The sequence below is a fragment of the Meles meles genome, chromosome 21 (assembly GCF_922984935.1).
Source record: "Meles meles chromosome 21, mMelMel3.1 paternal haplotype, whole genome shotgun sequence".
Taxonomy (NCBI): domain Eukaryota; kingdom Metazoa; phylum Chordata; class Mammalia; order Carnivora; family Mustelidae; genus Meles; species Meles meles.
The window spans coordinates 35140097-35153398 of record NC_060086.1 but is presented as its reverse complement, the minus strand read 5'-3'; the positions used below and the strand labels follow the sequence as shown (position 1 = coordinate 35153398).

The window sequence follows — 13302 nt, the reverse complement described above, 5'->3', positions numbered from 1 at the left end:
AAGCTCCCCGTCGAGCAGAGAGCCCAATGCAGGGCTCTATCCCAGGACCCTGGGACCATGACCTGAGCTCAAGGCAGAGGCTTAACCCACTGAGCCACCCAGGCACCCCTATTACACTGTATTTTAACTGAAATTTACATATAGTCTTGGAAAAGAAAAAAAAATCCAGGCACTTGTAATAAAGTCCAGTTAGGACGCTAAGATATAAAATCTCTAAAAAGTGACCGATCTATCTATCTCGGGAAAACTGATGAGGAAACAGACAAAATTCCCCATGTTTTCTAACTGCCACTACAAAGAGAACGTTTATATAGCAATTATCCTCCTAACTCTTAGAAGAAAAGCTAAAATCCTTTTTCTGTCCCTTGAAGTTGTAAATCTTGTCCTATCTTTATAACATGTACACCCCAGGAAATAACCAAATGTCAACACAGAGACTGAAGAAAAAAGAGGAAGGAAGAGACTCTTCAAAATACAGATTGCTGGGAATAATCAGGAAAACCACTGCCTATGTAGGAAAGGCCGGAAATGCCTAAGAAAGCTTTCAGAATGAGAATACATTTTGGTTAAGGAGAAAAAAAAGTAAGTTTGTCCTGAAATGAGACTGGTTGTTTAGAGAGAGGGAAGCTTAGGACAAAATCTAGATGAAAAAAGAAAGTTGTAGCAGGTTCGTGAAGGGGAATCTTAGGAAACAATTTTATGCCTGGTGAGGACTAAGATTGGTATAAGTTTGTAAAGTACATTGGTTTCAGATTAGAATTTGATTTGTCCCTCTGTGAAAAGGCAAAAGGTTTCTCAGTCTGCTCTTGGTTTAAAAAAAAAAAAAAAGTCAACAATTTTTTTGTTTTGTTTACTCTGCCCAGAAAAACAAAGTTTCGACGTTTCTCCTTTACCAGACTGGTAAGAAACTCTCATGAGATTTTTAACCATGGCCATTTTCCTGAGTCTTTGGTTGTTGGCGGAGTTACTGTTCTATTCTGACGCTTTAGCAAAATGCGTTCCTGCAAAAATGCTCGTCTCCCAGGAAATTCATAGAAAGAACTTTGATGGGTGCGAGTTTCTGGGAAGGAAGATCAATTTGCCTTCATGTAGGAGGGACCAGGGAAGAACCTTTCAGGGGGTCCCCCAGGGCCACCTGTGTACTCCCGCACCATGTCATGGTACGGTAGCCCGTGACCTCTCCCTGCTCGCCCATCCCCGTATCAGTGAGACGGGCACCTAGCATTGATGATATTAACATTAGCACCCAAAGTCTTGCCTCGGCTGCAGGAAACGTTGCAGGCTTGGCCAGGGCTCCCGCGAGGGAGAGGATGGGCAGGGAACCCACAGACACTTCAGGGCCCTGGCTTATCAGTCACACACTCGGGTGTTACCCGATTGGAGAAGACAAAGTTGTTCCCATGGGGACCACTGAAAGATACAGGCATACCATGCCTCACCACGGCAAAGCAGCTGCAGACCTTCCTAAGACTGTTAGGGTACCAGCGTCCGTTCAGCCTTCACCTGGCCTCATTGCTTCAGCCTCTTTTAGATTGGTTAAAAAGAGAGCACCCAAAGCAAAGCATGTGACCAAGCCAAGGTGGCCAGTGGACAGACTCCAGCTTGGGCGTTCAGGGACAGGGACGGCCACGCAAGTTTAAGGATACATTCCAAAAGCCCACGTCAGGCAGTGCACAGACCATGCCTACTTGCAACAATGCTGTACCTTGACGAAAAACCCCAGGGAGAAGCACTCCACCGACGGCCAGGTGACTCAGGTAATCCTGAAGGACAGCCACTCACGGGGTCAGGGGAGCCCCTGCAGGGGCCATCCTCTGCACCAGAAGGAGACGGACCAATCCCCGAGCACATGCGGTACCCTGATGAGTCAGCAAGGGACAGTCCCACGGCCATCCCACCCTCCACAAGGGAGTGTCTGATCGACTCCAGCACTGGACAGTGGTCAACGGGCCGAACTTCGAGCATGGATGCTATGGTTCTGTGAGCCTGATCCCAGTGTCCCTTTTTTTTTTTTAATGATTTTATGGGTTTTTTTTTTTTAATGATTTCATCTATTTATTTGAGAGAGAGAACACAGGTGGGGCAAGGGAAAGAGGGAGAGGGAGAAGCAGGTGCCCCCCAGAGCAGGGAGCCCAACATGGGACTCGATCCCATGACCCCAGGATCATGCCTGGGGCAGAAGGCACCCACTTACCCTGAGCCACCCAGAAGCCCCTTCTATGCTTTTTTTTTTTTTTTTAATTTGACAGAGAAATCACAAGGAGGCAGAGAGGCAGGTAGAGAGAGAGGAGGAAGCAGGCTCCCCGCGGAGCAGAGAGCCTGATGCGGGGCTCGATCCCAGGACTCTGAGATCATGACCTGAGCTGAACGCAGAGGCTTAACCCACTGAGCCACCCAGGCGCCCCAAGAGAGGAAGGGAAGCAGGCTCCCCACTTAGCAGAGAGCCCGACGCAGGGCTCGATCCCAGGGCCCTGAGACCATGACCAGAGCCGAAGGCAGAGGCTTAACCCACTGAGCTACCCTGGTGCCCCTCCCTTCTATGCTTTTAAGTAATCTCTACAGCCAACGTGGGGCTCGAACTTACAACTCCAATATCAAGAGTCACGTGCTCTACTGACTGAACCAGCCCGCACCCCAGGATGCCACTGTTCTGTACAGGGACACTGAAAGCTGGACGGCCTACGGAGGGCTGACCCCTAGGAGGACCTCTTGCTCCTGCAGGAGGCACGGGACGGGATGGGGGCAGGGCACCCACTCCAGGGCAGTGACCTACAGAAGGACATACTCCAATGCCGAAGAAGGATAAACATCACCATTTTCCATGTGGGTGCACACACAGCACACACCCCAGCTGGAAACCAACAAGCTAATGGGTTGGCCTGTGTCCGCCTCCTTACAAAGACCTTGTGCCCATCTGCCAACAACGCCCAACCTATACTGGGAATGACCGTGACCTTGGCCAAGACACGCTGGACAGGGAGCAAGGGGGCAGACTGACGGCACGGGTCCCTTGCATCTCTCTGGTGGCTGCCGTTCCGCTCGGAGGTGTGTGCACACTGATGAGGGACCCCCTGCAAGGCTGCCTCATAAGCGTGCTCCCCAGTGAGGCCGCCGTCAGGGGCCTGGAACAGCTGTCACATCACGCAGGGCGTCCGCTGAACGGACAGCCACCAAGGCCCCCAGTGGCATTTCCATGGATCATCCCAGCCCACTGCAGCGGGACGGATGGACGGATGCAGCGCACGGATACAACGTTGCAACAGCCGTGATGACAAACCCATTCCCTGGCCCTGCGGACACGCCTCCTCTCAACAGCTGTACGGACATGAATGCCCATGCACGTTCCAGTCGTCCCAGTGCGGTACGCTCGTCACCCTTAGAATAGAAACAGACCCAGCACGCAGGAAGGATGTTCTCTGCTGCAGGGAGGGACGCAAGGTCACCTTTAATGTCCCCAACACAAGATCTACCTATGGGGGGACATATAAAGACATGACCCTGGACACGGCCGATAAGTCCACCATGGTGTGCGGTTTGGGTCCCCTGGGGAAAAGGGACAGGAGAGGACCTATCCACCGCCCCATTCCTCTACCCTATTCCGCCAAAAACAACAGAGGGACACAACCCGGGGCCTCGTATAAACAGGGACGCTATCATAATCCCCTTATGAGGGATCATTAGACACAGGTTCGCCCCCAGGGGTGCTGCTTTATCTCCCGCGTTCTGTTACGCAATCGTGACTTGCCTTTCCTGGCACCCACTCAACCGCAAACTTCTCCCGCTTCAATTCCGCGTGGTAAGCTGTTCGGTGACTGGGCTAACCCCGGCTCCTACCCACAATCAGACCACCTGCTGGGCGCCTCGTGAACTCCCACCATCTGCAACGGCGGGCCTTCCCCCACAAATCCAAACAGCCAACCTCAGCCCTTGAAAAGCCTCTACCCTTAACATAACCCCTCCTCGCCCATCTCTGGACTGACTGTTCCCAGGCTGGGCGGGTCCCGGAAAGACACAAAGAGGCAAGTCTTCCAACTGATCAGGGGGCAGATAAATCAAGACTCTGCCAGTAAGATATGCTATTTGGGAAGGCCTGGTGTGGTCCTCGGTGCCAATTATAGACGTAGCAGAGAGGTACAACGGGACCCCGAATCCTATAGGTTGTAATGTCGGGTGGACAGCCACACAACAATGCAATCACACCGTACTTGTTAACCGCTGGTGTCTGGCTGGAGAGACAGCACGCACCCAATCCTACAGGTGCTTTCCCTTTGCCTTGGGCCTGGCCACAGGCATGTGCCACCCCCTGGCCCTGCTTCCCCTATAACTGGGCTGAATGCTACACCCGGGAGCCCCCCCACCTGCTGGGCCATATACTCATTTATAAGATGAGAATGGCAGACGCACAGCGGGTCAGGCACTCCTGCCGCCTCTAATTCTGCCTGTAAGGCAGTCCCCCTCCTTCCCTGGGAGAGTTCCCAAATAAGACAGGAACTTCCTGCAACACGGAACGACTCATGACATGTAAGCCATAGCCCATGGGGGGACGTGAGCTCTCCCTAAGACAGAATGCTGCCTGTAGACACCTGAGTATTCCCACAACGTTCCCTAAGCCAGGGCTGGCGTAAAGACAGAGCAAAGCTGCTGAAATCCCTACTGACCCTTTTAGCAATTGCTTAAATCGCTTGCCTTCTTCCCAGCCGAAGAGTTTCCGAGCCATCTGTGTTTTCCTAGGACCTGGACACTGTGGCTTACACTCTTGCTGCGGGATTTGGTGGCAGGGCGTCTCTGCGTAGCCAGCCCAGGCGATACCACAGAAGAGAGGCGTGGCAAGAACCTACAGGCCACCAGGGGTATATCAGGGAGGAGCGTGGTGTGGTCCAGGCTAAGCCACTGGCTCACGCAAACCCACCCCAAACACCGCTGCCAATGCACGTCTTGAGAATGTATGGATGCTGTGCTCCCTCTATATTCCCATCAAGCAGGATATGTAGGAAAAACATGTTCAGGGTTCAAGGTCAGGAGCTCCGGGGACAGCCAACCGGGTGCACCTCCTTGATAATGAAGAATGCCCGGATAACAGGCCTTGATCCCCTTGGAGCGCTGGCCGGGCCAGAAGGGGAAGCGTTATGCATCGTGGCTAAGCTGGCTGATAACGCTATCAGAGCCGCCAGCAGACAGGGTCCACCAGCGGATGCTCTGCGGGGGGCTTCCAGATGGGGGAGAGGCTGACCAGGCTGAGCTGCGCAGCCTCGCTTCACCTAAGATCTGGGACACCAGGGGCTCTGAGGTGCGCCAGGATTTTACGGACCTGGACCCCCTCCCCCATGAAAGAAAAAAAGCTGGTAACAAGACAATGCGCCTGCGGGAATTGGAAGACACATCCTGATTTCCGAGCTGTTGACCCGTGAAAACAGGTGCCTCCAAGAAGGACCAGTTTCCATCATCGAAAACTCTTCTGGGGCTCCTTTAGGGTTCCCAAAGCCTCCAGCACAGGGCTGAGCACACAGCAGGCATTTAAACATTGCTGGCAAGTTCTGGACCTCATCATAGGTGGGACTTCCCGTCTATACCTCCATCCGCAGCCTGGTTCCTGTGTACACGGCCCATGTGGCTTGCTCGGTGAAGCAACTAACATGTGGGGTCTTCTAAGCACCCAGCCCTGGGGCAACAGAGCCCGGCCCTCCTGCCTGGCCCCCTTTCTCTGCCCTTTATTTCCTTGTAGAGTAAAACCCTTCATTGTTTCCACCCCACACTGTGCAAACATACTCCCTAGTCCTAAAAGGTTCAGAAGGGTTGAGAGGACCCCATTTTCAAAGGTGAAATGTGATCCTTCTACCACCGACCCCCGACCCCAAGGAGCTCAAACTCCTTCTGGCCTGGACAATCACTTCCAAATGATGGATTTGGAAAACTCCCTGCCATCTGTTCTTGATTCTTGGACTGGCTGTCTGGCTAAGCTCAACATCCGGGAGTGGCCTCCCCCGTCCCACACCCGGGCCTCCATCCTCCCCTCCTTCCGCCCCATCTCCCCGCAAGCTGGCTGCTCCGCTTGAAGACAACACTTGGCCGGCGATTCGAGGTCATCCCAGAGGGACCACGTCTGTACCTGTAAGTCTGGAGGAAATGTTGGTCGGTGGGGATGTCTGAGCTGGAAGACGAATGCCAAGTGGGAGTCAGATCCGTTCAGCTGGACCGAGACCTGTTGAACAAGGGAGGCAGAGGAAGAGGGTCGGAGGGAACAGAGGAGGGAGATGCAGAACTCCGGAAGGTAGCCAGCTGGGCAGCCGAAGGAGGACAGGTCATCCCAGAATTTTCCCACAACCCAAGCCGAGAGCAGATGCCAGAAACGACTTTCCATGATGCTTCTTAGCCCTGATCTCACTCAGGCTGCGTTACATGGAAGCAGGAGAAGCGAGGCCCCGGACATGGTGCTGGGACGGTAACTCTGGGACCTCAGCCACCCTACGTCCCCTGCCACATTGCCTGCTCATGCCTCCCATGTCCAGGGCTGCATTCTCTCAGATCCTGACCGTGAACCAGGCACTGGACTACTAGCTTTGTAACTGTCACGGCGGTTAACCCCCACCTCTGCTCTCACAGGCTGGCATCACTATCCCCATTTCACAGCTCGGGAAAAGAACCACCCCATATTCAGTGAGGCTGAGTCATTTACCCAAGGTCACACAGCAAATCAGCAGTGGAGCTAAGATTTGAACTTGAAACCTCCCTGGAGATGGAGACACAAACAGTCGCCCGTGCATCCCCAGTACACACTGCAGAGCCCAGCACGTGGCAGAGACACAGTCCGTGTAGCATGAAGGACCAAACAAATACACCGATGGCACCTTCTTTATAAAGTCACCAAGCTGCACTTTCTTTCCCTCCTGGACATACAGCTGAAACTACATTTCCCAGCCTCCCTTGCAGCTGAGTAGGGTCATGTGATGAGTTCTGGCCAATGGAATGTGGGCAGGAGTGGCCTGTTCCCCCGCCCCCCCTTAAGGAACTGGCCCATGAAAACCTCCTGAGTAATTCTCACTGTTTCTGTGTCCCCCTGTGCCAGCAGTGGCAGGGACACAGTGCTGCACTGCACTGTGACATGACCGGGCTAACGGGCTTTTATTTTAACAGCCAGGGCATCCCGATTCATCCCACCCTCTCTTCAGCCACCGCACACAGGGACCCCTGCCCTCTGACAGGAACCTCACTCCTCCCTCAGCGAGGAGGCAGAGCTGAGCCATCTGACCTGGGATGTGACGTTGTGGTTGATGGTGGCCCTTGTGTCCAGGCTGCCGTCAAGTGCTCCCTGGGGACCCCGTCTGAAGATGATGTCCCCATCCAAACGCAGGGCCTGGGGCAGCCTCAGCTGGAAGGAAACAGCACCACTTACTCTCTCCAACAGCTGAGGTCCGCTCAGAGGCTGCAAACCAGTGTTCGCCCAACCCGGGGACCGATACCTGAGAGGCGTGAGCTGCGTCCAGCGCCAGGCTGTGCCACATTTCCCCATGTTGAGATCGGTCACGGTGCAGACCCTTTAAGTGCAGTACGACCTTCTGGTTGACTTTCAAAGTGGCCTCGACCTCCCTGTTCTGCGCCTGGGTGAACAAGAAGTGGTGGCAGAGAGAGGACTTACCATCTCCAAGTGCCTGCAGAAGCACCCCCCTTAGAATCCAGCAGGTGGAAGAAAATGGCCCCACGATGGATGGGTTAAAGCTGTCTACACCATCCACACACAGGGCAGCAGCAAGGGACAGGTGCACAGGGGCCTTTCAAACAGGCATGGTCAAGGTCAGTGCCCGCAGGTAGGGTTAGCAGTGCGGGCTTGAGGGAGCAATCTGAGGACCCACGGCTCATTCCAAGGGAGTGCCCTGGTATTAGTCTATTTCATTCACCGTGGTGTCCCCATACTTAACACAGGTCCTGGCGCATAGCAGGTGTTCAATTAACACCTGGAAGGGTGCAGAATCCCATGGGATCGCCTGCAGCCCCAAAGCAAAAATCAGGCTGAAGTGAAAGAAAGTTGAATTCATAGTGCAGCGGGCAGGATAATACCCCCTCTCCCCCCCGCAAAGTAACCCACATCTCGATCCCTGGAACCTGTAAATATGTTTCCTTATATGGCAAAATGGACTTTGCAGTTACAGATCTTTAGATGGGAAGATGATCATGGATCAGCAGTGGGCCCAAGGTAATGGTAAGCATTCTTATAATAGGGAGTGGGTGGGGGAGAGAGAGAGAGAAGAGAAATGCTACTCCTACTGGCTTTGAAGACGGAGAAAGGGACCATGACCCAAGAGACGTGGGTGGCTTTTAGTAGCTAGAAAAGGCAAGGAAATGGGTTCTCTCCTGGAGCCTCTCAAAGGAATGTAACTTGGCCAACGCCCGATTTTAGCCAAGAGAAACCCATTTTGGATTTCTGATCTCTAGACCGGTAAGGTGAGTTCGCGTTGTTTCAAGTCACCAAGTTGATGGTACGGAGGTACAGCCGCCACAAGACACTAACACGCGCGGTTCGTCATGTGTTCACACTCAGCGACTTTGCAGCCTCTGCCACATGCCGAGCCCACAGAAGCAGGGGGGACGCCAGCTGTGCCCATCTGTGCCGACGGGGACATTCAAAGTGTCTTGCCACTGAATTTCATCGTCGGCATGTAACTTCGGAAGAATCCATGGCTTGATTTTAGAAACAAGATGGCAGAGGAAAAAATAAAAGCCCAAGAAGGGAAAAATAAATGTGTGCAATCGAACAAAGACAGGGTTTTAGAAAGCACGGAGAGCCAAATCCAGCTCCGTTCAGAGTCGCCGTCGACTTGGTTCTCGCTTCCTGTCGGCGGGTGGGATTGGAGGCCCCGTGCTTCCGATCTTCTGATTTCTTTTTAATTAGAAGCAGAAATCCGGGTTTGGCCCCCTAATCTTCTGATTTTTAAATGGGGATGATGGTTTGAAAAACGTGAAGTACAAAACAGGCCAAACAAAACACATCTGCAGGCTAGACCTGGCCCGTGGCGTCAGACTCTGCGATCTCCGGTTTGGGGGGAAAAAGAAAAAACAACACTCAACACCATGGGAAGGCATTTCTGCAGGTGTGTTGGGCCGTCATTCTGTCCTGTTTTCTCTCAGGAGCTCCAAGGACTCTGGCTACCAAGCCTCTGGCAGCCTCCACAGCCCTGTTTAACTTGGTGAGGCAAGAAGGGACCCTAGAAGGAGGTCTCTGAGCTCGACAGCGGACCCCCTTTCATCACCCTTCAGCAGCCCTCTGCATCTCCCACCACGGAGAATCCACCATGAACTTCTTCACCCAGGGCCTGGCACACAGTAGGTGCTCAATCAATGCCTGCTGGAGAATGAGGTTAATTCCCAGGCCTTCCGCTCCTCCAAGGATCAGGAAGGAGTCCGGGCCGAGTGGGAGCGTGTCGAGTACCGGAAGCAGATTATTACCTTATCCCTCGGTCCCCACAACCACAGCCCGAGAGATGGGAACTGCTGTCTCCGTTTTACTGCCGAGGAAATGGGGACCCAGAGACGTGGAATCATTATTCACCACGGGCACATGGGGAAAAATGAATTTCACTCCTGGGATGACGAATGCCAACACCCTCTAAGTCAGGGGTCCGAGGGCCGCGGCCAGGGAGCCGAGCCTAACTCGTGTTTGTAAATGAAGCTGTCTTTGTCATTTCGGGCTGATCTCACAAAACTCCCATAGACCGGGCGGTGGAAACACCAAAATTTATTCCTCATGGCTCTGGAGGCTGGAAGTCCGAGGCCATGGTACCAGGCTGGCAGGCGGCTCCCTCCTTCCTGTGCCCTCACAAGGTGGACACAAAGCTCATGGCCAGGGGGAGGGGGGCTCCATCCTCATGACCTAACCACCTCCCGAAGACCCCGCCTCCCTGTGCCTTCACATTCGGGCTGCAGCATGCAAATCTGGGAGAGGGGGACACACGAGCAGTTAGCCCAAAGCAAAAATCTGATCGGAACAACACAGTCGTGCCCATTCCCTTGTGTGTTTTCTAGAATGTGTCTGTGCTACCAAGCCCTGGGTGGGTTTGGTTCCCGACCGCCCCGATACAGCGAGTCTGGCAACGAGCAAGGCAGATGAAATTCTTGCTTTCCCAGCGCAGGCAACAGTTTGGTTTACACTGTCGTCAATTAAACGTGCACTAGCCACACAACTAAAGAAACAATGTATGTATCTTCATCTGAAGAATCCTCATTGCAGAAAAATGCTAACCATCATCTGAGCTTTCAGCCAGCTGTGATCACGTATCACCACAATCAATCGGATAATAACAACAAAGGGAAATATTGCTGGAGTCACCAAAATGTGACCCAGAGACACAAAGTGAGCAAACGCTGTTTGGAAAAACAGCACCAATGGCCTTGCTGGACACAGGGTGGTCCCAGGCCTTCAAGTTTTATTTTTAAAAAGGCACAACATCTGCCAAGCGTCAGCAAATAAAAGGCCGTCACGTGAGTATGCAGACACGGTCCCAATCATGGATCTTGGGGACTAGCAGGGGAAACAGTGAATGGTTAAAGAATCGTGTCAAAAATAGGACTGAGATACGTGAAAAGTGCTAGAAACAGAAGTGTGCGGCGTGCAGGACCAGAGGATGGGAGGTGGTCTGCGGCCAGGAAAAGCATCCTGGAAGACAGGATGTTTGAGCCAGATCCTCAGCAACGAGTACAAGGGAAAGAGGCAAAGGTGAGGGAGTGCCAGCTCCAGGCACAGAACATGCAAGGGTCCTGAGGCAGGAAAGAGCCAGCTGAGGAACCGGAGGAGGCTGAGTGAAAAGAGGCAGCAAAAGGGAGAGAGTGGTCTCGGGTGGCCTGGAGGGTGAGCAAGACCAGAGAAGCAGGGCTGGGATCTTCATATAGAGACAAGAGTAGAATAATTCTGACATACTGGAAAGCCCCCTCTGGCTATCAGGTAGGCAGGAACAGCGGGGGCAGAGTGGAACAGAAAACCCAAGCCGGAGAGCATGCTGCTCTTCTAGTTCAGAGGAGAAGGCAGTTTGGATCGATGACCACTGGGGTGCTCGGTCCCCGGGATCTGCTCACTTACAGCATGCTGGCTCCAAGCCACAGCGCACCCCTCCACATTCCTGGGGATGGCCTTGCCATCATACGGGTGAGTCAGGCCTGCACAGACCTGGAAGGGAAGACCACACATGCATACACATACAGAGACGGGTCAGCGACAGATGGGGGGCCACCCCCTGCTCCCAGGCCCCTTCCTGGCTGCGCTGAGAGCCCACTCACATAGGGGTGTCCAGCCTGGTAGCCCAGGACTATGGTCTGCAGGGTCTCCTCTTGGCTGTTCAGGACGAGCCTGGTTTCCAGGGAGGATCGTTGGTGATGCCCGTCTGCTGTGAAGGTCTCCTGCAGGAGGAGACTCTGCGGGATGGGCAGAGGCAAGGCGTGCCTGGCATGGAGAGGGGAGAATGGGCCGAAGCCATTAACGTGAGTGGCAGGGTCAGGGCCCAGCTGGGCCCCAGGAGCTCAGAGCAGGTCTGTCACAGAGAGGAGAATGTCAGGACACACATCAGCCCTGCATCTCGCCAACTCACACTCATTTACCATTTTGCCATGCCCTTGCGACAACCGGGTGACCTGGGCACAGCAGGGGTCATCATCACCCTTGGGCAGCAGAGACCCAAGGACAGCCCCTGGGGTCTGTTACCTTGGGCAGCAGAGGATGCGGCTGACTTTCCAGTGCCTCAGTTTTCCCATCTGTGAAATGTGGGTTCAAATACAAGTCCCCCCCTTCCCAACAATGGTTGGAATCACTGAGATAATGTCTGTGTGGTGAATGCAAGCTCCCTGAGGGCAGGAGCTGTGTCCTTTTGATTCCCTGTTTTCCCAGGAAAGTGCACCCCGGCACATAGGAGGTGCTCAGCAAATCGGAGAGAAATGAACAGAGGAATGAGGTCTTTGCAGATGACAGCTGCTGTTACTCCGTGGTTACTGCTGTTTCAGGCAGCTGATCTGGTCACAGGCTGCGGCTGAGGCTCGGTCTCTTGATCTCACCCCCTCCCTACCCCCTTACGCTCCCCCGACCACAGGAACAACCTTTTCAACCAGCTGCACCCCCAGGAACTGGAAAGATCACCCCAGGAACTGGGGTGAGGACAGATTCTGCTCCCAGGTCTCTAAGCATCCTAATGGAAGGGGACCGGGGATGCAGGGACTTTCGAGGAGGGCAGGCAGCTAGTCTCCAAGCTCCAGGCTCAGCCTGGGCCCCAGCATGGGCCTCCCAGGTAGCATCGCTCACCCCGTCCCCCGGGACCCAGAATCAGAGGCCTGGCAGATGCTGCGCATAAGGGGAAGGGGCCCTACGGACCTGAGGAGGAGGGTCCCCTGCTTCTGGTACAGGCTCCTGTCGCGCGTCTCCTGCTTCAGGCTGCCCTCCAACTCCAGGCCCCGAGGCTGGCCCCCGGAGCTGGTCGCCAGAGCCGTCAGCGACACGTGGGTCTTCCGGCGCTGCAACAAAGGACCAGGCTGGTGGAGAGGATAGCCCGGTGGGGACTGAGCTCCTTAAACATGGTGCCCAGGGGTTCAAGGAGCAGCTCCCACTGCCCACCGTTCGTCCCAGGAGTGACCACCTGAGAAGCAGCCGCTAAACAGGACCGCAGCCTTGCCCCAGAGCAGACCCCGAGGCCACACGGGTGCACGGCCATGCCTGGACCTCCCCAGGCGCCCAGCGGGGAATGGTCTCAGGCTTCTGGCTCCATGAGGCAGAGCTTTGTTCCAGGGTCTGTGCTAATATGGCTGGGGTCCATTTTACAGATAAAGAAACTGAGCTCAGGAAAGCCCAGAGTCATAGGCCAAGCACTAAGCGCTTTCCCATCCCAGGTGAAGGATTTGGGGGTCTCTCAACAGCAGATCCTCCAGCAGGGGCTGCCTGACCCCACCTGCTCCGTGTGCTTGTAGGCAGCTGTTAGGTTCATTTCCTGCACGGGGCCCTTTAACCAGCAGTGGAGTATCTTAAGGTCCTGGCTGTTCTCCACGTGGATCTCGCTCTGCACCGTGGCAGTCCAGGCTGACTCTATTTCACTCCGGCTGCGGAAGAGGCTCTGGGCCACGCTTGTCACCATGGATACCTACAGCAAGCCAGAGGAAGGTAACCAAAGCCTTTGCACACTCATGCCCTCCCCTGGGATGCCCTTGCTCCTCATTTCCACTTGGTGAACTCCTACGCATCCTTCAAAACCCTATCGATACCACCTCTGTGAGGCCTTTCCTAAGGGGTCCAGGCAGAATGGGGTGTTCCCTAAGGGGTCTTGAGGAAAAAGGACAAAC

The 13302-nt window shown here is 54.3% G+C and overlaps 1 protein-coding gene across 1 annotated transcript in view; it reads right to left on the bottom strand.

Annotated features, from left to right (window-relative positions):
• LOC123933621 overlaps window positions 1-13302 on the bottom strand; it is a 126249-nt gene that overhangs the window by 50751 nt on the left and 62196 nt on the right. Inside the window, exons 30-36 of the mRNA XM_045992959.1 lie at window positions 12915-13103; window positions 12344-12483; window positions 11263-11425; window positions 11066-11152; window positions 7458-7595; window positions 7247-7366; window positions 6107-6199 (exon numbers count right to left, since the gene is read on the bottom strand). Of these exons, the coding sequence (XP_045848915.1) occupies window positions 6107-6199; window positions 7247-7366; window positions 7458-7595; window positions 11066-11152; window positions 11263-11425; window positions 12344-12483; window positions 12915-13103 (930 nt within the window). The remainder of the gene's footprint in view (window positions 1-6106; window positions 6200-7246; window positions 7367-7457; window positions 7596-11065; window positions 11153-11262; window positions 11426-12343; window positions 12484-12914; window positions 13104-13302) is intronic.